The 25,517-nt window shown below is 46.2% G+C and overlaps 1 protein-coding gene across 1 annotated transcript in view; it reads left to right on the forward strand.

The window, feature by feature from the left end:
* The window catches only part of LOC115092773 (disintegrin and metalloproteinase domain-containing protein 9-like), an 868,617-nt gene that overhangs the window by 52,892 nt on the left and 790,208 nt on the right, over window positions 1-25,517 (forward strand). The window contains exon 2 of the mRNA XM_029604075.1: window positions 10,954-11,125. Within this exon, the coding sequence (XP_029459935.1) occupies window positions 10,954-11,125 (172 nt within the window). The remainder of the gene's footprint in view (window positions 1-10,953; window positions 11,126-25,517) is intronic.

Below are 25,517 nucleotides of genomic sequence, written 5' to 3' on the forward strand. Positions count from 1 at the left end.
CAATCTGTCATGGATCAACTCTCCAAGAAAGAGGAGTTGGCAATAGGTGTATAGTATTTCGCTATTGAGATAGCAATCTATCATGCCCCCCCCCCCCCCCACTACAGAGTAGCAATCTGTGTATATATATATATAAGCTGTTGGCAAGTCTCAGAGAGAGGAGTAGCTGTACATAATACTTCCGTGAGTGGAGTCAGTGGTCTGTAGTGGTTGGCTCCCACAAGGTGATAATAGTGAAAGGAATGACCACTTGGGGAAATGGTGAATCCCTGGGCCAGATGACAGCTTCCCCAGGAGGAGATCCTGAGAGGAACCACCAGCTAGGCTAGAATATGAGATAAACACAATAGTTCTTTATTAGACTGGAAGCTGGACGACCAGAGGTGGCAGTAGTGAGTCACTGTGTCTGGCAAGGCTGAAGTCCTTCTGATACTGGAATATAACCTCTGGGTCACTGAGCTGTAGAGAGAGATTAGAAGTAGTGAGTAGACAGGGTTTACTGGATACAAGATGGTACACTCAAAATGGTAGATGTCTGCAATGGTCTCTATGCCACAGAGGGTCTTCAGTACATGCAGGAGCAGGAGCCGAAGGCAAGCACAGGTTCCCACAAACAGTCTGTAATAAGAACTCACAATTGCTGTATATGAAATAGTTTCTTAGAGTAGAAGAGAGTAGGTATAAGATTCTTGTAATCTTGCCAATGTAACTCTTGATCTCTGTACCTGTGATAACGTCTTGGACGGAAGGGAGCCTTCAGAGCAATAGGAATGTAGGCCCTCGTAGAGCGAGTACCGAGTGGGTACAGGTTCCCTGGCTAACTCGGATTGTTGTTGCAAGTAGCGTGGACTGCCGAAGCAAGTCCCGTTGCAGTTCCTTGCTAACTCGTTAGAGCTTAGCAAACAAAGACCTTTTAAAGTGCAAAGAGATGACGTCACTGCGGGGTAATGCCCTCGAGGTTCGCGCCCTTATTGGTACAAAGTCTGGAGCGTACGCACGCGCCCTTACATCATCGGGAACATGGCGGATCCAGAGCGTCAGGCCAGCCCGGGGGAACCGGGACTATGAGGCGGAGCGAAGCTGCAGCTGCAAACTGTCCATCAGAGCCAAAGGGAGTCGCATCCCAGGTAGAGAGGGTGGAGCGAGGGGCGAGAAAAGGCACGAACACAACACTTATATTTGTCTATTATATTCAAATCTATCTCATGCATGTTCATTGTGGATATCTTGAAAATCAGGCCTGTTTATGGATCCTGAGGGCTGGAATTGGCCACGTCTGCTGCTGAAGAATCTTTGCAGGGTGGTGGATGGTATCTGTTGGGTAACTTATATTTTAAAAGCTGATTGGGACTGGTCACTTGCTTGAGGGGATTGGGGGTCACACATATTGGGTATCATGGGAGAAAGGAATATTTTCACACAGATTAAGTGCTGGCATGAGAGAGAAGGATGGAAGTGATATTTGATCCGGGGGGGGGGGGGGGGGGGGGGGGAGTTTTGAACAATTGGGAATACCAGAGATTGTCTGAGGAAGCCACTTTTGAAAGTTAAGGTGCCAGGATTGGAGAGACAGAGATAAGCAGTTCTGGGAAGCAGCTTTGAATAACCAGGGTTGCTGGGGAAGGCAGGGAAGGGAATGGTGGGTTGACTGGTAGGACTGGGGGAGTGTATGCTATTTAAAAGTTGGTGGTTTTGGACCTAAGTACATTTTCAGTTACATATCTAGCTTAAATCAAGCCAGCTAGGTTGTGGCTGAAAATTCATCTAGATCTAGTCAGTTAAAACAGGAATGGTAACTTTCAAACAAATGTGTAGACATTAATTATCATGTGTGCATGGGCCTACGCCCAGGGATGCATCTATTTAATAACTTGAGCACAAATTTTCATATGTTGTAAAGTAGCTTGGCCATGTGCACATGTGCTCTTATTTTTAAGTGGATGAGCTCATGGGTGTCCAAATTTCACTTCTACTGTGTAAATCAGGGGATTTTGAAAGGGTCACATGTCCAAGCCTTTCACCAACCAGTTTGTCCAGTTAACAGTTAGGTCCTCCAAATCCCCTGATTTGATTTCCTACCTTCCCCCCAATTATGCCAGACCCTTTAAATTCCTCAGAAATGGCTTGATTATTTTATTTTATAATTTAAACATCATTCAAAGCAGAAGTGAAGTTATGCAACAGGAGACCTTAGTGCATGCTGGGTGCATAGGTATTTATGCGCACATCTCTTGGCCAGGCTCCGAAATTCCCACACCCTTCCCAGACCACGTTTGTGTCCTGCTCCTTTTTGGAAACTTTTGAGATGTGCGCACAGTGGAATTTAATGTGTATCTGGGTGCTATTGAAAATACGGTCAGCGTGTGCACATCAGGCTTTTAAAATTCATCTTATAGTTTTTAATTGGAAGGAAGACCCAATCTGTCAATTTATCTCTTTTACTGCCTTGACATCACAATAAATTCAATAATATTTATTGAAAAACAGAGAAGTCAAACAGCCTGCAATTGTTGTGCTCTAATTGATTGATTTACTATTCTAAAGTTTAGCTAGGAAGGTTTCACAAACTAATAGAGCAGTGGTTCCCAAATCTGTCCTGGGGGATCCCTAGCCAGTTGTGTTTTCGGGATATCCCCAATGAATATGCATGAGATAAATGGAAATCTATTTTATGCATATTCATTGTGGATATCCAGAAAACCCAACTGGCTGGGGGTCCTCTAGGCAAAGTTTGGGAACCACTGTGATAGAGCAAAAAAAAAAATAAATGTTGTAATCAGGTTTAATGCATACTCCTGGAATTCACATCTTCTCCTTGACTCTGCCACACTACTGTATTTGCTATCAAAGTACGACCTAAAACCAGGATTGCTAACCAGCTCCAGATTTTCAGGCCAGGTTGATTTGGTCCTGGGTTTTCTCCCTCTGCACACAGGGCACTTAAGGTATAGATTTTCTGAGAGAATGCAATAGGTAAATCAGAATAAGTCTCAGCATGCAGTGGGGTAAAACCAGGGCCAGATCAACCTGTCCTGAAAATCCAGAGCCGGTTGGCAACCCTACCTAAAACTATTTTTATTGTTTTGTTAAAATGAACTGGATAGCCTCCTTCCAATAATTTATTGACTGCAATATCTATTAATGGCTTTAAGGTGAGACACATCAAAATCATTTTAAAACACTTGAATGCACTGTGTTTCAGCTAAACTGCAGTCTAAAGTACCTATGTTTCTCTGTGTTTCTGTAGTTTTGAATAACAGAGCATCACTGAGCTTTTTAGGTCTAGGGAATAAACTGGCATGATGAAATGGAGCTCTAAATGGTTAATCAAAGTTCTGTAATTCAACAACATGAAACCTCAAGAGCTCTATTCTTATATTATAAAGTCTATTATCCCAGGACAAGCAGGATGCTAGTCCTCACATATGGGTGACATCAGTAATGGAGCCCTATGTACGGAAAACTTCTGTAAAAGTTTCTAAGAAACTTTTGACTGGCACCAGAGTGCCTACTGAGCATGCCCAGCATGCCATGATATTCCCTGCCACAGGGGTATCCCTTCAGTCTTTTTTCCACGAAGCAGTTAGCCTCGCGGTTGTTAGGAGTCCTGTGGAATTCTCCACAACTTTTCCTCATGGAAAACTTTAAAAAAACTTCAAACCGCAAAAGGTCTCCCTTAGTAATTCCATCGCGGTAAGTTTTTACCATTTTCGCGGTTCCGTTCCGCCTTTTTTTCCAAATTTTTTGTCCTGAGTCATTGGCCGTCGATGGCTGTCCGGCCCAAAAATGGCCTCAGGCTTCAAAAAATGTCCGAAATGCACCAGGAACATGTCCATCACAGACCCTCACCAGGACTGTGTCCTTTGTCTCGGTGAAGGGCATGATGTTAAGGCTTGTCCCTTATGTGCCACGATGACCTCGAAGGGCCGACGTCTGCGACTGGACAAAATGGAGCAGTTGTTCAAAATACAGCTTATTTCGGCTCCATCCACCTCAACTCAATCGTCTCCGGCTGGGTCGATTCGAAAAGTCGTTTTTAAAAAACGACCGCCAGGTGAGTCGGGAGACGCTCCACTTTCCTCCCCCTCGCCATCGTCCAGGGCATCGACATCGGGCGGCGAAAAAGCCCGCGAAAAAGACAAGCATCGCCATCGGCATCGTAGGCTGCATACGGCATCCACTGCCTCGATACCCGGCGAGCCATCGACGGAAGACGGTACACCGACTAAGAAACCTCGGCTCCAGGGTAAGGCTTCTGAGCCATCGACAGGGCGATCCCCGCCGATTCCGGTGCAGGGAACCGTGCCTCCTCAGGGCCCTGAGGAGGTACCGGCATCGCCGCCACCGCCTCCCCCCATGGGTGCTCTGTTTTCACCATCCATGCGGGCGGAACTTGATGTCTATATACGTCAAGCGGTCAGGGATGCTTTCATCGAAGTGATGCCACGACCATCTACGCCAGTCCTACCCTCGACACCGGTCCCGAGAATATCACCGATTCCAACACCGGTACCCTCCATGCCGATTCCAGTGAAATCACCACAACTGTCGATGCCGTCGGTTCCAACACCGGTGCCCTGCATGCCGCAACCATCGATGCCGTCGATGCAGATGCCACAGATTCCGGCGTATATGCCGCAAATGCCATCGGTTCCAATTCGGCCACCGGCCCCGATGCCACCATCGATGCCAGGTCAGGAATCCTCCATATTCCAACCTTTAATGGACAAATTGGATTCCCTAATCCAGGTCTTCTCAACTTCACCTCAGGATTTCGATTCTGATCCACATCAGGAACCATTACCTGGTCCATCAGGTGTCATACCACCCATCAGACCACATACACCAGTCTCTGAGATTCCCTTCAAGCCTTCTAGGCCAACAGGGCATCCTCTGGATACCGCTACTGACTCAGATCTATCATCTGAAGAAGATATCCTCTCTGAACCTTCACCACCAGAGGACAGGAGGAAATCACCACCGGAGGATCTTTCATTCTCTAATTTCATAAAAGAGATGTCTGAAACAATTCCATTCTCTCTCCTCTCAGAGATAGACACCAGACAAAAGACCTTGGAGGTCCTTCAGTTTGTAGATCCTCCTAAGGAAATACTTGCCATTCCAGTGCATGAGGTCTTGCAAGAGTTAATGTACAGGATGGTTCCGTGGCACCCTGGTTCTGTGGCAGCAGTCAACAAACGTGCTGATGCCACTTATCTGGTTCAACCCATTCCACGGTTTCAAAAAACTCAATTACCACATCAATCTGTAGTGGTCGAGTCAGCCCAGAAAAAGGCTAAAAGGCTAAAACAGCATGCGTCCACACCTCCCGGAAAAGATAGTCGGTTCCTGGACAATTTAGGAAGGAAAATCTTCCAAGGAGCAATGCTGGTTTCACGAATAAATTCTTACCAACTATTCATGAACCAGTACCAGCGTGACCTGTGGAAACAGGTTGAAACACTTTCACAACAATTACCTGATCAGTTGCAGGACGGTTTCCTACGACTCGTGCATAAAGGCCTAGAAGCGGGCAAGCACGAGGTGAGGGCCACTTATGATTCCTTTGAAACAGCCTCCCGATTATCGGCATCAGGAATCACAGATGGGCCTGGTTAAAATCATCTGAGCTTAGACCAGAGGTACAAGAAAGGTTGGCAGACCTACCTTGCCTAGGGAAACCTTTTTGGTGACAAAGTCAAAGAGGCAGTGGCAACCATAAAGGACCACACTGAAACCCTGAAACAACTATCTCAGCTTCCTCAAGAGACACACCAACCTTCTAGGAGGCCTCCTAGAAGAGAAACCAGGAAACCATACTATCGCCCTCGACGATACTATCCTCCTGCTACCAGGGCCAGACAACAACGGCCTATACAACGGTCACAGCCTCGACAGAGACCTGCTAGGCCCCAGCAGCCTGCGCCTACGGCATCCACATCAGGCTTTTGAAAACCAGCCAGAGAGCAGAAGCCCCTCTCAAAATCCTTTTCCATACTTACCGGTCGGAGGTCGAATATCTCATTACCATCTAATTTGGACCTCCATCACAACAGACCAATGGGTGCTCTCAATTACAGCTCAAGGGTACCGCTTGGATTTCCTCACTGTGCCAAACGAAAATCCTCCCCTTTCATCTTGGACAGTGTCTCATCTCTCCACAATTCTACAAACAGAATTATCCACCCTTCTGAATGCCAGGGCCATAGAAAAAGTTCCCAGGCCTCAGTGGGGCAGAGGATTCTACTCCCGATATTTCCTCATTCCAAAGAAAACCGGGGGCCTACGTCCTATCCTGGACCTCAGAAATCTCAACAAATTTCTAAAGAAAGAGAAATTCAGGATGGTTTCGTTGGGCACCATGCTACCTCTACTTCAAAAAGGAGATTGGCTCTGCTCTCTGGATCTTCAAGACGCTTACGCTCACATTCCCATCTTTCCTCCTCATCGACAGTACCTGCGATTTCTGGTGGAAGGACAACACTTCCAATATCGAGTACTACCATTCGGCCTAGCCTCAACACCTCGAGTATTCACAAAGTGTCTTGCAGTAGTGGTGGCACATCTTCACAAACAAAGAGTGCATGTGTTTCCTTACTTGGACGACTGGCTCATCAGGAGTCAAACACAAAGCGGAGCTCTCACTTCTCTCCAGCTCACAATAAAGTTGCTTCACTCCTTGGGGTTTCTCATCAACTACGAAAAATCCCATCTCACACCATCTCGCCAGTTGCAGTTCATAGGTGCAGATCTCAACACCATCACAGCAAAAGCTTTTCTTCCAAGAGACAATGCTCAAGCGCTCGTTCTCCTAGCGCACTCTATTCGCAATCAGTCTCAAGTTACAGCTCATCAGTGCCTCACCCTACTCGGACACATGGCCTCAACAGTTCATGTCACTCCCATGGCCAGATTGACCATGCGACTAATGCAATGGACACTCAAATCTCAATGGATTCAAGCCATTCAACCACTGTCCACTCCCATTCAGATAACACAAGATCTGAGATCTTCCCTTCTCTGGTGGACATCAACGATCAACTTGCTCAAAGGCCTACCTTTCCAGCAACCAGTTCCACAAGTGACTTTAACTACAGATGCCTCCACCTTGGGGTGGGGAGCGCACATTGCTCATCTAAAGACTCAAGGCACGTGGACAAAGCAAGAAGCCTCCTTTCAAATAAACTTTCTGGAGCTTCGAGCTATACGCTATGCTCTACATGCGTTCAAGGACTGCCTTTCACACAAGACTGTTCTGATCCAAACGGACAACACAGTAGCCATGTGGTACATCAACAAACTGGGAGGTACAGGCTCGTACCTCCTTTGTCAAGAAGCAGCTCAAATTTGGGACTGGGCCCTAGCACACTCAATTATACTACGGGCCACCTACCTAGCAGGCATCCACAACACAGTAGCGGATCGCCTCAGCCGTCACTTCCAACCACACGAGTGGTCTCTAGACCCAAGGCTAGCAACCAAGATATTTCAACGCTGGGGTCAACCAACAATAGATCTCTTTGCATCCCATCTGAACTACAAAGTGAACAATTACTGCTCTCTCCTCTGGCAGCAGAACAGCCTACCAAGGGACGCCTTTGCTTGCCATTGGAACTCAGGCCTGTTATATGCGTATCCACCGATACCGCTCATAACCAAAACTCTAGTGAAACTTCAGCAGGACAAGGGGTCCATGATACTCATAGCCCCATACTGGCCTCGACAAGTATGGTTCCCCACACTGCTAGATCTCTCAGTCAGGGATCCAATTCACCTGGGAGTAGCTCCCAATCTCATAACTCAAGAACAGGGTCAGCTGTGCCATCCCAACCTTCAATCCCTATCCCTGACAGCATGGATGTTGAAAGCTTGATCTTACAACCACTCAACCTTCCAACCACTATAACTCAAGTGCTGATAGCTGCACGTAAACCTTCCACTAGAAAGAATTATTCCTACAAATGGAAACGGTTTACATTGTGGTGCACTCAGAAAGATTTAGATCCTTTCACTTGCCCCACTACCTCACTACTAGATTACCTTTACCATCTCTCAGACTCTGGTCTTAAGATGTCATCTGTAAGAGTACATTTGAGTGCAATCTCAGCTTCCCATAACAAGCTGGGAGATGCATCTATCGCCACACAGCCTCTCGTCAGTAAGTTCATGAGAGGCCTAACTCACATTAAACCTCCAGTTCATTCCCCAAGTATACAATGGGACCTGAACGTAGTATTAACTAGGCTTATGCGTTCTCCATTTGAACCCATAAATACCTGTGACCTTAAATACCTTACTTGGAAAACGGTATTTCTCATAGCCATTACATCAGCTAGGAGGGTCAGCGAACTACAAGCGCTAGTCACATACGAACCTTTTACAAAGTTCCTACATGACAGAGTAGTCCTCCGTACACATCCAAAATTCCTTCCTAAGGTTGTCACGGAATTTCATTTGAACCAATCCATAGTTTTACCAACATTCTTTCCTAGGCCTCATTCCCATCAGGGTGAAAGAGCCTTACACACTTTGGACTGTAAGCGTGCGTTATCCTTCTATTTAAACCGCACAACAGCCCAAAGGAAATCCAGTCAGCTGTTTGTATCCTATGATCCAAACAAACCAGGTAAAGCAGTGGGTAAGCATACTCTGTCAAACTGGCTAGCAGATTGCATACAATTTTGTTATGAGAAAGCAGGCCTTACTCTTCAAGGGCGAGTAAAAGCACACTCAGTCAGAGCAATGTCAACTTCAGTAGCACATCTTCGCTCTGTACCTATTCTGGACATTTGTAAAGCAGCAACATGGAGTTCTCTTCACACTTTTACAGCTCACTACTGTTTAGACAAAGAAGGAAGACAAGATTCAGCATATGGACAATCCGTCTTAAAGAACTTGTTCCCAGTATAATCCCAACTCCTTCTACATCCAACCTGCTGTGATCTTCGGATGATTCATTTCAACAACAATACTTCACTGTTGCTTCACTACAAAATGACTCAGCCTCTAGCTTGCTAATCACCCATATTTATTTATTTATTTAACAGTTTTTTATACCGACCTTCATAGTAAATTAAACCATATCGGATCGGTTTACATAAAACAAGGGTATAACAGAAGCAATAAATAAAAGTAATTAACAAGAGAAGAGAATAAGATAAAGTTACATTTAACAAGGAGTAAAAACTTGGGAAGCTTAAGAGCTGGAAGGAAGTTAAAGGTCAAAAATAATTGAAGAAGCATAATCCAAAGGAATTTGGAATAGAGCAAAAAGATGCTTTAATCGGTGAGTGCCAGAGTTCTTCGTCTGAAAGGTTGTAGGGCTTTCATCTTCTAAATCCAAGTGAGGAAAAAGAAGACTAAGGGTTGTCTGGAGGCTCATCAAAGGCTTGGTGGAATAGCCACGTCTTAAGTTTTTTTCTGAACGTAATGAGACAGGGTTCCAGTCGGAGGCTTGAAGGAATGTTGTTCCAAATAGATGGACCTGCTATAGAAAAAGCTCGGTCTTTGGTCGAGGAAAGTCGTGAGGCTTTGGTTGGGGGGTAATTCAAAGTACCTTTATGATTGTCTCTAATAGGCCTATTGGAGGAATGAATTTTGAAGGGGATTTCAAGGTCGAGTTGGAGTTGATGATGGATGGACTTATGTATTAAGGTGATTGCTTTATAAAGGATTCTAAAATTTACTGGTAGCCAATGTAGGTTTCTGAGGATGGGTGAGATGTGATTTCCTCGGCTGGTGTTAGTCAGTAATCTTGCTGCAGCGTTTTGAATCATCTGAAGTGGCTTAGTGGTCGCTTTGGGTAGGCCAAGGAGAAGAGCACTGCAATAGTCTATCTTAGAGAATAACACCCATATGTGAGGACTAGCATCCTGCTTGTCCTGGGATAAAGCAGAATTGCTTACCTTGTAATGGGTGTTATCCCAGGACAGCAGGATGTAGTCCTCACGAAACCCACCCGCCACCCCGCGGAGTTGGGTCCGATACGTTTTATTATTTTATTTTTGGCTAACGCTAATTGCTACAAAACAAGACTGAAGAGAGATCCCTGTGGCAGGGAATATCATGGCATGCTGGGCATGCTCAGTAGGCACTCTGGTGCCAGTCAAAAGTTTCTTAGAAACTTTTACAGAAGTTTTCTGTACATAGGGCTCCATTACTGATGTCACCCATATGTGAGGACTACATCCTGCTGTCTTGGGATAACACCCATTACAAGGTAAGCAATTCTGCTAAAGGTTTGTTTCTGTTTATTTGGATTTCAAACAAAAATAATGTGTTCTCCACTAGTATGTGGAAAAAATAGTACAACTTTGGATATATTTCTCTGCATAAGATATCCTCTTATTCAGTTTGGTAAACAATGATTCATGTTCTAAACATTTATTTTCACCAAGAATAGAGGAAGGATGTAATCACTGTAAATGTCCAGGTAAAGTTCATCAGAGGTTTATTTATTTATTTATTTATTTAAATCTTTTTCTATACCGTCGTTAAGGTGGGTACCGTCACAACGGTTTACAGTAAGGCACAAAAAGTAATGCTATTAAAATCTATCAGTTTACACAGGTGCCATAAGGTTCAGTAACATAGTTTTTAATCAATGTTAGCTGTTAAATGAGTGTGAACACTATCATGTCCAGGTCAATTCTATAGCAGTTTTGAGTCTAGGACTCATTCTATAAATTTTAAATTTTATTAGGCAGAGTTTGCAGTGTGTCAGCATGCAGCAAACAGCATACAGCCCAAAGATTTATAAGGAAGAGAACCCGTGTTTTATAAGAATTGCATTGGGAGGGAACCCAAGATTTGAAAGTACTCGGAGCACTCAAATGTTCAAGATTATCTATTGATGGTTAGAAACATTGCCTAATTTTGCTGCCTTAAACATTAATTTTGTCATAACTATAGTGTGTAGGTCACATAAATAAACTTTCTTTCTTTTTGTAACAGTATAACATCAACATTCAGCCAATGCAGCATCAACTATTATACAGAATTAATTAAACAAGGTAGAGCAGACTGTCTATTGAACATTCCAGCAGATACATCAATTTTTCATTTGCAATTATGTGGCAACAAAGTATTGGATGGAGATGAACCATGTGACTGTGGCTCTGAAAAGGTTAGCAATTTGTTTTAATATTACTTTTAGAAATAGCAAGGAAGTGATCAGTGGGCATCTAGTATGCACACATTAGGACAGTAACTTTAAAATGGGTGCATGAGTGCCCATATAAATGTATATATGGGCACGCAGTCAGATACACTGAAATTTTATATTGTGCGCACAAGTACATACACATATTATAAAATAGGCAGTCACATGTATGTGTGCTTTTAATTTTAAGAGTGTATGTGTACAGCAGGGGAATGTCTGCTTTGAAATGCACAAGTGAGGGAATTTTATAACAGACGCGTGTCCAGGCCATGATCAATTTCACCAGTTCATCCACTAATTTGCCCAGTCTACAGCTATGTTCTCACAGGACAAGCAGGATGGTAGTCCTCACAAATGGGTGACATCGAGGATGGAGCCCTGTACGGAAAACTTTTCTGTCAAAGTTTCAACAAGCTTTGACTGACACTGGCACACTGGGTGCACTGAGCATGCCCAGCCTGCAATTATCCCTGTGAGCCACAGGTGTCTCCCTCAGTCTTCTTTTTTCCGCTCTGCAGTCAGCATAGCGGTTGGAGCTCTGTGAGGATTTTTTAACTAATTACCTCATGGAAACACTTAACTTTTCACTTCAAAAAACACTTTTCCCTGCACAGGTCTCCCTCCGCGTACGTTTTTACGACGCTCGGTGAGTACTAATTCTTATTTTTCGGTCGGTTCCTGTCACTATCTTAAGGCTGTTAACTGACTGAAGCCTTCCCTTCCCCCATTTTTCAGTTAGCTTTAAACAGCTTGCGAGTATCTCTGTGACACTCTGCTTGCTTATGCTAGTGGGGTAGGGATTTTTTCCTTAACTTTAGGACCTCTGTAGCTTCAAGTCCTTCGTTCCCTGGTACCCTCACGCAGTCGATACCCTATCGCTACACCGGGACCCTCCTAAACCGCCCTGGGCTTTTATATGTCATCAGCGCCCCTCCCCCCACGGTGCCCTGATGCCTTTATCCATGTTTTTTGCTTTTCAGTGCTACCAGGCTTTTTCCTCCTATGCACTGTTTTTTTCCTTGGGCTTCCTCGGTGCCGTCCCTACCCGGATGCATGCCATTGACGCACACGCTGTTAGTCACTGCCATGCATACTCGGGTCGCCGCCACCGCTACCCGAGACACTTTTTAACGATCCCAGGGTCACTTCATCGATGCCACCCCCCCTTTTGGGGATGCCATCGATGCCCCATCCTCCCCACCGATGTCCAGCCCTTTTCCATCGGTGGGCATCGGTGCCACATCGATTTCGTCGGTGGGCATCGATGCCGGATGGTCCCCATCGGTGGACATCGGTGCCGGATGGTCCCCATCGATGGACATCGGTGCCGGATGGCTTGTCCGTCGATGGCATTGGTGCCGGATGGCCGTCCATCGATGGCATCGGTGCCGGGTCCTTTTGCATCGATGGACACCGATGCCCAGGTGTTTCATCCATGGGCATCTATGTTAGAATGCATCCATCGAGGGCAGTCGATGCCAGGCTGCTCCCATCGGTGAAATTCGATGCCCAGGTGGGTCCCATCGGTGGGTATCCATGCCGGCTCGATTCCGTGGATGGGCGTTGATGCCAATGCCAGCCTTATGGCTGGCATCGATGCCCATGCCGATTCCAGGACTGGCGTTGATGCCGGGATGGAATTCATCGACTGGGAGATCCATGCCATCGATTCCATACGTGTCCATATCGATGCCACCGACACACGTGTCTGGGGCACCGATGCCATGTACACTTGGAAATCTGAGTCTGTCCAAATCGATACCGTCAATGTCTGTGGCCCTATAGTTGATGCCCGTGGCCATGCCACAAACGGCATAAATGCCTGCCTCCATGCATCGATGCCCTCGACACCTCCGTTTTCCTTCGGTGTCCTTGACGCCCTATTGATTTGACTTCGACTCAGTCGATGCCGGTATCTTTTTCAATAACGGCAATGTTTTTCGATTATTCGATTCCACATCGTTTCAAAGATACCTATGCCAGTGCTGTCAGTGCCCGTCACTGTCATCATTCTCCTGGCCAGTCATCGACGATTTTTCATACCCATTTTGATGATATCCTCGAAGCCCCTTAGGTTGCCTTCAATATCGTCAATACCGACATAGCACCGCCACATAATACCCTCGCCTCCTCACATTGCTCCACGCTTTGGGTTCTTTTTTAAGCCCCGTATTAGCTTAAGACACTCCATTGTGTCAGGAGCAGAGCAGGCGTGCTGACAGTTCGTCATCGATCGCCTTCCAGGACGACGAGGGCTTCCATCTCGGCGCTGGGGAAAGACCGGGCCGAGCACCGTGGCACCCATCATCGCCGACATCGTGATCGTCCGCCGCTGATGCCATCCAGCACATCGGTGCCATCCTTCTCCAGGCTGGACAACGCTCGGGCAGAGCGACATCACCACTGCCATCAGCACTGTTCCTACAGTTTTGGCAGTCCTTGGTGATCCAGAACTTCCGGATCCAGGTCCGACAGCTTCTGCATTGGCGTCACGACACATCGAGCCGCTGTGACGAGGGAAGGGAACATGAGTTCCGTTAGGGCTCCTCTGTTCCTGGCGTGCCCCACCGTCAAGTGGTGTGGGACTATGGCCATCTGTTACACTTAGCAGTCTAAACGCCACTCACGCCTGGCCTGTCTCCTCTGTACCTGTGCCACCATATCGGGTTTCAGAGCGAGATGGACGTTTACATCCCCGGCCTTACCCTCGAGGACTCCGGAGACCGTCGGGGTCAACAATCTTCACCGGCTCGTCTTGCGGCGATCCACGTCGGATGGTAAGTACCCCGCTTCGGCGGCATTCCCATAGAGTTGTGTTCTCCCATTCGGACCGTGGTTCGAAAAGTTCTGGGTCATGTGCCTTTTAGAACTGTATTAGTGTCACATATCACTATCTTAGCTATGTTAGCCACAATATCAGGAGAACCCCTCTATCTTCTTGGGATTGCAGCAGGGCTTCTTCTCTTGTCAGTAACAAGTCCCTGTGCCGACCAATGCTCTGACTCTTGGTTCCCTCCCAACCAAGGTCCAGCTGCATTGGCTGATCTGCTAAACATGAGATTCAGCAACCATTGCCCCATGTACAAGTCCACCTTGAGGCCTGGCCACAGGTCTCAGTGTCTCCTTGTACAGCATACAGAAATGCGGGTACCACTTGCCGCTCACACACCTGCAGGAGCCTACATGATATCCTCCATTGGGACACCTCCTGGTCTCCCATCTGGTCAGATATCAGAGCGGCCACCCCACCTTGTACCAAAGTCCCGGTACACTCCCCCAGGCGCTACGAAGTGCAGAGGGGAGAAGGGAGGGGGGTTGGGGAGTTTTAATTGCACTATTCTTTCTTTTAACAGAAAATAGTTACTCTCCGTACATCCTGGACCTAAGAAAATCCAACTTTCTTTAGACGTCACAGGTACAATGGTATCTTTGGTTACCATCACTCCATACTGCAGTAAGTACATTATTTTAATGTTTCTATGTGCTTTATGGTGAGTCAACATTACAACCCCAAGCTCTGCCGCTGGCACCAGCTTCGGTAAGTGAACTGTCTCTTGCATCACTGTTGGTGAATGCTGTTTTCTCTGCGGAGTGTAACATCATTCACTTTCCTTGCATAGACTACTGCTAACCACTTTCAGTACATGCAAGGAGCTCTCACTTTTTTCAGGACTCACTATACATTTACTAACTGGGATTACTGTCACTGCCATAAATCCCTTCTGTAACACTTCTGGACACCACAGTCTTAAGACCCTCTTGTCCAGCATGCGCACAGACATTCTGATACATTGTTATATGTCCCTGCGCATATTTTCCATAACCTCAGCCTTTCAACTTTTCATGGTTGGGCTATGGGGTTTCTTCCCACTATGCATTTTTCTCATAATTCAAAACTGCTATGGGTTATATTCAGTGACATTCTATACTCAATGGACCTAAGTGGTTTCATTGCTTTCGTCCCTGATTCTTATCCCAGTTCGAACTAGGACCTAGTCTCCTTCAACTCATGCTCGCAATTCCTTAGGGTTATAAAGTTTCTCCTGAAAGCTGTCAACCCATTATGCATCTATTGCACTCCAGCATAGTTTCTCATAAACGTCCTGGACGTTGCACCCATGAGTTATGCCCTTATGCCTTCCAATACTGCTTTTGCAACAATTCTTTGTGCATACAGACAGACAGCATAGGGACAATGTGCTTTCCAACTCATAAGCACGCACAACCTCTTAGCTGCTCTGCTAGACAGCTGCGCAGCTCTACCCTTGGCCCTTGTTCACTTCATGCGTCCTTGGGCCACATATCTAAGAGATTTAATGAACGCTCTATCTGACCTTCTCCACGTAGGTTCTATCCTCTCGAATGGTCTCAATTACATGTGTACAGGGCAAATCTTTTAACGCTGAGTTTAACTAAACTTTCCTCTGCGTCTGCATCATTCCATACGATGCACAGGTTCTGCTCCCTACACATGTTTCCTATGCGTTCCCTTAGATGCCTTTTCTTCCATCAAAGGCCTCTTCAATATATCTCTTCTGCTGCCTCTCGTAGCCAGCATTCTTCTAATGTTGAACTGGGATGGGGTTCAGTATTCTTTTCCCCACTCCCTGACTGAGATCAGTATGCTTCCCATACTTCTCAATCCATCATATCAGTAACCTTTTATTCCCTCACCAGTCAGTCCCAAATCATAGACTTACTGATGTTCTTAGGTTCTGGTAGTGTCACAAAACCTTCTAAACATAAATCTTGCCGTTTAATATGGCAGGCTTTACCTCCTGACGCTAAAAAAAAAAAAAAAAAAAAAAAAAAAGAGGTATTACCCCTTTTACTTTTCCACCATTTTTTCTTACTCCCTCGGATTCTGTTCTCCAGACATCCTCCACATAGATACACCTTTCTCTTAGGAGGTGTATCGTTTTGGGAGTTGGGTTCCCGTTTTCGGTAATCCTCTCTGAGTCGGCTTACCATGGATTATCCACTGATCAAGCCGCCTCTATTTCTCTAATCACGGAATGAACATATATATTCTCCTTATAAGTCTCATACATTCTACGTTTGAGCCTTTCCATTCCTCTCTTCCACAGTTTGGCAAGGGAACTTCTTTCCCTCTTAATGTCATTCCTGCCAGCAGGGTCCGTGAGTTATGCACTCTTTCCATACTCACCTGACTCCGTTCCTCTGCCACTGAGTAGTTCTACGCATTCAACTTTCTATCCTTTTCAGGTAGATGTTGTATCTCCTTTCCTCAGGAAATACTCTATTAATTTTTCCTAACCTCTCTCTCTCGCCCTAGGGAGAGACTGGGTTTTCCACATTCCTGGACAGTAATGCTGCGCTTACATTCTATCTACATTGCACTGCATTCCATGTGAATTCCACTTGACTCTTTCCTTCATGCAAGGGTCAAGCTGCTACTTCCAGTGGCCACACAGACCTAATCCTTCTGATTAAGTGGTCTATATTTCCTTTCCTACCAACAAGCAGACATTTCATTACAACACTGTGGGTATCCACATACTGTTGTGTCCGTCTTAGCCTTAACAGCTTCCCTTTGGTTACTGCTGCTTGTACTTTTTTATCAGGTTGCAGCCTGGAGTCCTCTCCATACCTTCGCAGCCTATTATTGCTTACATTTGACTAGCCGGCATGCTCCATGTTTGGCCAGTCCGCCTACTCTTACTTTTTTCAATTCACTACCCAACATCCTTCCACGAACCCATTATGGTGTTGCGGATGCCCTCCGTTCCCATTTCCACCTCAGTCGTTACGCCTTTGCGCATCTGCGGTGTATCTGGTGCATTCCCGGGCATCCTCAGCTCGGTACTCACCCATTTGTGAGGACTACCATCCTGCTTGTCCTGTGAGAAAGCAAATGTTGCTTACCTGATGTAACAGGTGTTCTCACAGGACAGCAGGATGTTAGTCCTCACGAAACCCGCCCGCCACCCCGCGGAGTTGGGTCTGTATACTTTTATTTTAGTTTTGCTTGCGCTTTTTAGCTATAAGACGAGACTGAGGGAGACACCTGTGGCTCACAGGGATAATTGCAGGCTGGGCATGCTCAGTGCACCCAGTGTGCCAGTGTCAGTCAAAGCTTGTTGAAACTTTGACAGAAAAGTTTTCCGTACAGGGCTCCATCCTCGATGTCACCCATTTGTGAGGACTAACATCCTGCTGTCCTGTGAGAACACCTGTTACATCAGGTAAGCAACATTTGCTTTCTCAAGACCCCTCCTGTTTCTTTAGCCTGCACTCTGCCCAGTTAACCAAGACTCTAAGTCAGATCATATGTGGATAGAAATTGTTTTATTCTGACATATCTCATCTATAGCAGAAGTAAAGTTGCGCTGAAATGGATCTGGACATGTACCCAGGTGCGAAGCTACATGCGCATATATCTCTTGGCCTTGCTCCGGAATGCCCATACCCTGCCCTATTTTTCCCAATGCGAGATATTTGCGTATTGGTACTCATGTACACACATGTGGGAGATTTAGAAAATCAGGTGGTCTTATACATGTGCTAGATGTGCATCCACCTCCTGGTTTTGTTGTGCATCTGGCTTTTAAAATTCATCTTTAAGGAGGTAATTTTCCAAAGCACTTGTATGGATAAAATTGGTTTTATGTACAGTGACCTTTTGAAAATTACTTCATCAGATATGTGTGTAAAAGTATGTGTGGAACATATGAATACTAAATAGACATTTTGGGGGATAAAGTTTGGGCAGGATTGGGATTACATGTATACTTTCAATTGTCAAAAGTATATGTATAAATCCACATGCACAAAGAAATACCTTCTCTTAAGATATAACTTTGTATGTGTATGCCACATGGGATTCCGTGAATTTTAAAATTGGTTTAATGTGCATAAAATTATTTTCAAAATTCTGACTAAAGTCAGGAAAAAGTATCTGCAGACATTAGTCTATGGAGGCTGTTTGAAAATTACCTTCGCTAGAAGGTATTTTCAAAGCCATTTTTGCATGAAAATGGCAACTCTAAAATTGAAAAATAGCTGAAACATCTTCTCTTAATATCCCATGCAATTAGAAGAAGCACACAATCCCACTCAGTATAACATATAAAATATAATTCTTAACAAATATAGCATCAGACAAATGGTGCTTTAAAGTCCAATAACCTGTCTTTTGCCACGCAATGGGCTGCAGTCCATCAGATAAAGCACCTTCAAGATCATTCATATACTGGCTCAATAAGACCAATACATTAAAACCTCTTAAACCCAGAATCAAGGAATCAGGAAAATTTAGCCCTTAGATTCTTTTCTTCTTTTGAATTGTAACATTGCACACCATTTCCAATGCTGGGTTACTATGGGCCTTATTTTCTAAATGGATCGCACGCGATAAGGAACGTTTTGCACGCGAAATGTCCCTTATCACGTGCGATACCAAAATGGGGGCGGACTCAGCCCCGGAAGAGGAGGAGTCGGGGCGTCACTGGGGCCGTCTCTGTGAAGACGCCACGGACGACGAAAAGGTAAGGCCCTTTTCGCATTCGAGTTCGCGCCCAATAGCTACACCTTCTATGGTGGCGCTATTGGGTAGGGATGTGAATCGTTTTTTGACGATTTAAAATATTGTCCGATATATTTTAAATCGTCAAAAATCGTTAGGGCCACGATACAATACCAATTCCCCCGATTTATCGTCAAAAAATCGTAAATCGGGGGAAGGGGGAGGGCAGGAAAACCGGCACACTAAAACCCCCTAAAACCCACCCCCGACCCTTTAAATTAAATCCCCCACCCTCCCGAACCCCCCCCCCCCCAAATGCATTAAATTACCTGGGAGTCCTCTGTAGTGGCGGTCCGTGGCTAAATCAGGGGAAGGGGGAGAGCACGAAAACCGGCACACTAGATCGTGAGGTCTTCAGCCGGCGCCATTTTTCAAAATGGCCACCGCAAAATGGCGGTGGCCATAGACGAAAACGATTCGACGCAAGAGGTCATTCCGGACCCCTGCTGGACTTTTGGCAAGTCTTGTGGGGGTCAGGAGGCCCCCCCAAGCTGGCCAAAAGTTCCTGGGGGTCCAGCGGGGGTCAAGGAGCGATTTCCTGCCGCGAATCGTTTTCCGTACGGAAAATGGCGCCGGCAGGAGATCGACTGCAGGAGGTCGTTCAGCGAGGTCCGGAAATCTCGCGAGGGGGTTTTAGTGTGCCGGCTCACGATTTTAACGATTATGACGATACTTTACACACACAAACGGCAACAATACGATTCCCTCCCCCTCCCAGCCGAAATCGATCGTTAAGACGATCGAGGACACGATTCACATCTCTACTATTGGGTGCGAAACCAGCAGCGATCGCACCACGATGGTGCGATCGCTAGTGCAGGCCCACCCCCCGTTTTGGCCCCCCGCCCCTCATTCCCTAAAGTATAGCAGGTCTGCGATACTTTAGAAAATGAAGCCCAATATTTCAAATACTCATCATGATCCAACATAGGCCTATGTTTTGGCGAAACATTCACCTGCCATAATATCATCTTCATACGTTTCATTACTACTTGGTCTTCTTTTCAACATGCTTCATACTATAGTATATTACTCAATCGGGCGGATTTTAAAAGCCCTGCTCGCGTAAATCCGCCCGGATTTACGCAAGCAGGGCCTTGTGCACCGCTGCGCCTATTTTGCATAGGCCACCGGCGTGCGCAGAGCCCCGGGACGCGCGTAGGTCCCGAGGTTTTCTGAAGGGGGCGTGTCAGAAGCGTGTTGGGGGCGGGGCTGAACAACGCGGCGTTTTGGGGGCGGGACGCGGCGTTGTGGGGGCGGGCCCGGGGGCGTGGTTTTGGCCCGGGGCGTTTCGGGGTTGTGGCCGCGCCCTCCGGAACCGCCCCCGGGTCGAGTCTTGGCGCGCCAGCAGCCCGCTGGCGAGCATGGATTTACGTCTCCCTCTGGGAGGCGTAAATCCGTGGATAAAGGTAGGGGGGGTTTAGATAGTGCCGGGGGGGGTGGGTTAGGTAGGGGAAGGGAAGGGAAGGTGAGGGGAGGGCGTAAGAAAGTTCCCTCCGAGGCCGCTCCGATTTCGGAGTGGCCTCGGAGGGAACGGTGACAGGCTGCCGGCTCGGCGCACGCCGGCTGCCCAAAATCGGCAGCCTTGCGCGCGCCGATCCAGGAATTTAGAAGATACGCGCGGCTACGCTCGTATCTTATAAAATCCAGCGTACTTTTTTTTAAAAATCTACCCCAATGTGTTTAAGATATCCATTTTGAGTCCAGCAATATTAAAACTTTAATTTTGTACTTGATGCATTGAAATATGAATTTTGACATCTGCTATAAAATTTTTTAAAGATTACTACTACAACAATTTATCAATTGGGTGCAAAAGCTGGCAGCGATAACACCACGGTGGTGCGATCGTTGCCGGCTTTCGCAGGCCCGCCCTCTGCTTTGCCCCCCCTGCCCCCCATTACCACGTGATTCACAAAGCTGTGTGACAATAGAAAATCCAGCCCTAAGTTTCTCCATTCTGTGATAACTGAGTCCCCCACTCTCCATGGTCTGTGAAATTGCCTCCGCAGCATCCCCAGCCCCAGACAATAGCGCCATCCCAGTAGCGCCACCATGAAAGGTGGTGCTATTGGGCATGCTACTGGCAGCGATAACGGGTCTTACCTTATCACTGCCAGTGAAGTTACCGCCGCGTCTGCCCCGACGCCGCCCAGACTCCTCCTCTTCAGGTTCCGACTCTGCCCCTAACAAGGTATCGCACGCGAAAAAGGACTTTTCGCGTGCGATACGGATAGAAAACTACAGTGAATTGTAAGAGGATATAACATACGAGAAAACATTTCTAAATAGTTGCAGATGAAGGCTTATAGTACCAGATCCTAGCCCATCTTCCAATTAACTTGAAGCTGAAAGAAGCAGGAGGAAACTGCCAAGGAAAAAAAATACAAAAAAAAAAAAAAAGGAAAATATTTATTTATTGTCCAGTTATATTTTTAAATGCTTCATGTAGTAAAATATGAAATTAGGCTATCTGTCTCAGATATTTCTGAATTACCAAATGGTAAAATGTTCTGGGAACCTGATTGAATGAATGATGCTAAATATATTTAATGCAAAAATATTATTTGTCTCTGGGTGTTGCGGTCTTGGTTGCAGTCCTTACCTTCGTCCCCGGGGCACCGATGTCGGGCTCTGGTGCTCGGGCCTGCTCCTCCTGCCCCGCTGCAGTGACGACGAGACCCGCTGCTGGTCGGGCCTGCTCGGGCTGCCTCGCGGCGGCATCTCTGCGAGGGAGACGCTGCCGAGTCTCGAGGCTTGGCTCCTCCCTTTTTTTTTTTTTTAATTTTTTTATTTATGCATTTTCACAAAACAAATTCATACATTTGTTACACCATCAGATACAAGGGAAATTTCTTTTTTCTTACATTTATAAATCATAAGCTATACATCATTTGATCTGATAATCTGAAAAGGAAATAATTCAGAAGGATAGCTAACATAAAAAGAGCGATTCAAAGGAAATAGAATGGCAGGATAAACACCCGCTTCCTGTAACAATTGAATATTGAGAGTCTGGTGGCATATATTATTTGCATCAAACAAACCATTACAGCAAATTATTGGGTGTGGGAGTCAAGGAAAACGCGCAGTTGTGAAATTTCAAAGAATACATATTTTTGATCCAGGTAGATAATCTCACACTTGCAAGGACATTTTAAATTCATCTTCCCTCCTATGGCTTCCATCTCAGTTCTCAATTTAATAAACTTCCTTCTCCTCTCCTGAGTTACCCTAGAAAAGTCTGGGTAAATCCAGATTTTTTCACCATGGAACAGCAATAATCTATGTCTCATAAACAGTCTAAAAATTGTCTCTTTATCTGAGGCAAAAGTAAAAGAAATATGTAAGATAGCCCTATTCGTTATCGCTGTCTCAGTGCTACCTTCAATAACATCAGTCAGGTTTAATTGATCCTCCCTAGATTTCTTCTCAGCTGTTATTTTAGTCTTAGTTGTAACATAATAAATCTTAGACAAGACTGGAAGGGCTTGCTGGGGCATTTTCAATATTTGTGTAAGATACTCTTTAAACATTAGGGATGTGCAGCCAAAAAGTTTTCGTTGCATTCGTGATACGTATTCGTGGGGGGTCAATTCCGTTTCATGCGGAAGTATGGAGAATTCCATAAGTTGTCGATACATTACTACGGCGAGTTAAATTAGTGTCCCAGCTAAAATTAAAATTAACTACAACCCCCCACCCTCCTGACCCCCCCAAGACTTACCAAAACTCTCTTGTGGTCCAGCGGGGAGTCAGGAAGCCATCCCTGCACTCATTTGCCGGTTTCATCACGGCGTGTCACAGGGGCTACCGGTGCCATTGGTCAGCCCCTGTCACATGGTCACCGGCGCCATCTTGTGCTCCTACCATGTGACAAGGGCTGACCAATGGCACCGGTAGCCCCTGTGACATAGTATGGGCAAAGGCTATCGGCCTTTTTGAGTCCTGGCATCGGACGGCAGGTCGCTCTGGGACCCCCGTTGGACTCACAGGGACTTTTGGCCAGCTGGTGGGGCCTCCTGTCCCCCACAAGACTTGCCAAAAGTCCAGCGGGGGTCCGGGAGCGACCTCCTCACGCCGGTCGTCCGATGCCAATACTCAAAATGGCGCCGATCGCCGTCATAGTGAGGGCAAAGGCGATCGGCGCCTTTGCCCTCACTATGTGTGTCATAGTGAGGGCATCGGACGGCAATTTTGAGTCTCAAAATGTCGCCGATCGCCTTTGCCCTCACTATGTGTGTCATAGTGAGGGCAAAGGCGATCGGCGCCGTTTTGAGTATTGGCATCAGACGGCCGGCATGAAGGAGGTTGCTCCCGGACCCCCGCTGGACTTTTGGCAAGTCTTGTGGGGGTCAGGAGGCCCCCCCAAGCTGGCCAAAAGTCCCTGTGGGTGCAACGGGGGTCCCGGAGCGACCTGCCGTCCGATGCCAGGACTCAAAATGGCGCCGATAGCCTTTGCCCATACTATGTCACATGGGCTACCGGTGCCATTGGTCAGCCCCTGTCACATGGTAGGAGCACAAGATGGCGCCAGTGACCATGTGACAGGGGCTGACCAATGGCACCGGTAGCCCCTGTGACACAGGCTATCAGCGCCGTGATGAAACCGGCAAACGAGTGCAGCGATGGCTTCTGGACTCCCCGCTGGACCACCAGGTAGTTTTGGTAAGTCTTGGGGGGGTCAGGAAGGTGGGGGGGTTTAAATTTTTATTTAGGAGGCCGAATAAAACAGATATCTGTTAAATACGTGGGGGGTCGCGATGCATTTCGCCTCCCCACGTATTTAACAGATAGGATAAAATAAGTTGCGGATTACAAATACATGGAAAACGGATGCACACTTCTATTAAACATATTGTAAGCAGATATTAAATCATGCCTAGGAAAGTTAATAATTCTTAAATTAAGGTATCTTAATGAATTTCTATCCTTTCCAATTTCTTAAAATAGATAATTTCAGCACGAGCAAACTTTTGCTGCCAGTTCTCTACTTTACATAATCTAGTCTCCATCTGTTCCAGTTCATTTTTATTCTTCCACAGAGAGGCTTCGATGGAATTAATGCGTTGATTAGAGTCCAAAGTCCAAAGCGAATCTAGAGTAATTTCTGATGGTTTCTCCAGAATTTTCTCCCCGCTTTCTGCTCCTTTGACTTCCACCTTTCCCATTGCTGCTTGGGCTCCTTCCCCCGACTTTGGTAATGAATCCATCTAAAGAAAATCTACAGGTAAAGAATATGGTGGGGAAGGAATATTTGGTGCACCAAGTCTTAAAGATGTTTCGGCTAATGAATCTGATATCCGCTCAATATCAGATTTCCCTGCAGCCACTTCCTCTGGTATCTGGCCAGCATTCGATGTGAAAAAAGCCGAAATCCGTTGTTGGGAAGGCTCCAATATGAGAACATAAGAACATAAGATGGGAGAGGATGCTACCAACTCCCTAATTTTTGCCTTCCATTTAGTGTGAGGCATTATATTAAATAAATCTAAATATCCACGGACTGCGGGTTTCACTTCTCTCTCAATTATTTTAAGAATCCTTCTGAGAGGAGGCCAATGGTAAAAGTAATTATAGGTAACTTAATTACTCACTTTTAGGTATTCCAATCTCTTATAACACAGCCTGGCAGCTTGATGTAACGTTTATCCCGGACAAAGCCATGCGCCCCTTTGGCAGCGCGCCGACATCGGCTTCGCACCGTAGGGGGGCCGGTTTTTAAACCTTACCGGTCCCCACTGATGACGTCAGGACCAGGAAGAGCTCTGCCCCGACTGGGCACACGAACCTCCCTCTCACCCACGCTGACTCCGGCAAGCAAGCAAGAAGTAGGTAATAATTTCCTCAGCCTCCTGGCTCCTCCCTTTTTGGACGCATGCGCTCATGGGGAGGGATGGTTTGAATGGCTTTTATTGTTTGACTGTGGATCGTCCTTTGGGAGTGACGTCAGATGCCAGTAATGTTTAAACCTGGCGTCTGACTGAGTCTTGTTGCTTGGCAACAAGGTTTCTGCCGGTACTGGCTGCAGCGTTTTGTCTCTGCTTGTCAGGATCTTCAGTTAGGATTTTTTCTAGTTCTTGTTCCACTCCAGTTTAGATTTTTAGCTTCAGTTCCAGCTCAGGGTCTTCTGCTTGTTTTCTTGGGTTCTGACGCTGTCCTGTTTTTGTTTCTTCACACTTGCTGCTTGCCTCGACCAAGGTTAGTCACATTCATCCATCTTCCTCTCGTTGTTCTCCTAAGTCCCAGCGGTCCGGGATCTCACAGGCTCCTCCTGGAGGGTCCTTGGGCTTCCAGGGTGAAGACATCTCTTCAGTTCTTTCTGATCTCCTAAGTCCCTGTGGTTTGGGACCTCAAGGTCTCCTCTCGGGGGGGGGGGGGTCCCAGACTTCCAGGGTGAAGACGTCTCTTCAGTTCCCTTGATCTCCTAAGTCCCAGCAGTCTGGGATCTCACGGACTCCTCCCGGAGGGTCCTCGGACTTCCAGGGTGAAGACTTCAGTTCTACGTTCAACTTGGCACCGCCTCCCAGCTAACGACTCTTCAGCGGAGTGTACTTCTTCTCACACCATCTCACTCTGTTAGGCCGGCCCAAGGGTCCACCGCTACGCTCGCAACATCTGGTGGTGTACAATTTTCCAAATATTTTTCTGATGCAAATCATTTACCATATATTTTTTACATATTAGGATAGATTTTCAAAAGTTTAGGGATAAATTTTCAGTAAACTGATCTGACGTCAAATATAGGGATATGCATGAGAATAATTTTTTTTTCATTTTACTTTGTTTTGTTTATTTTGTTTCATTTTT

The sequence above is a fragment of the Rhinatrema bivittatum genome, chromosome 5 (genome assembly GCF_901001135.1).
Source record: "Rhinatrema bivittatum chromosome 5, aRhiBiv1.1, whole genome shotgun sequence".
Taxonomy (NCBI): Eukaryota; Metazoa; Chordata; class Amphibia; order Gymnophiona; family Rhinatrematidae; genus Rhinatrema; species Rhinatrema bivittatum.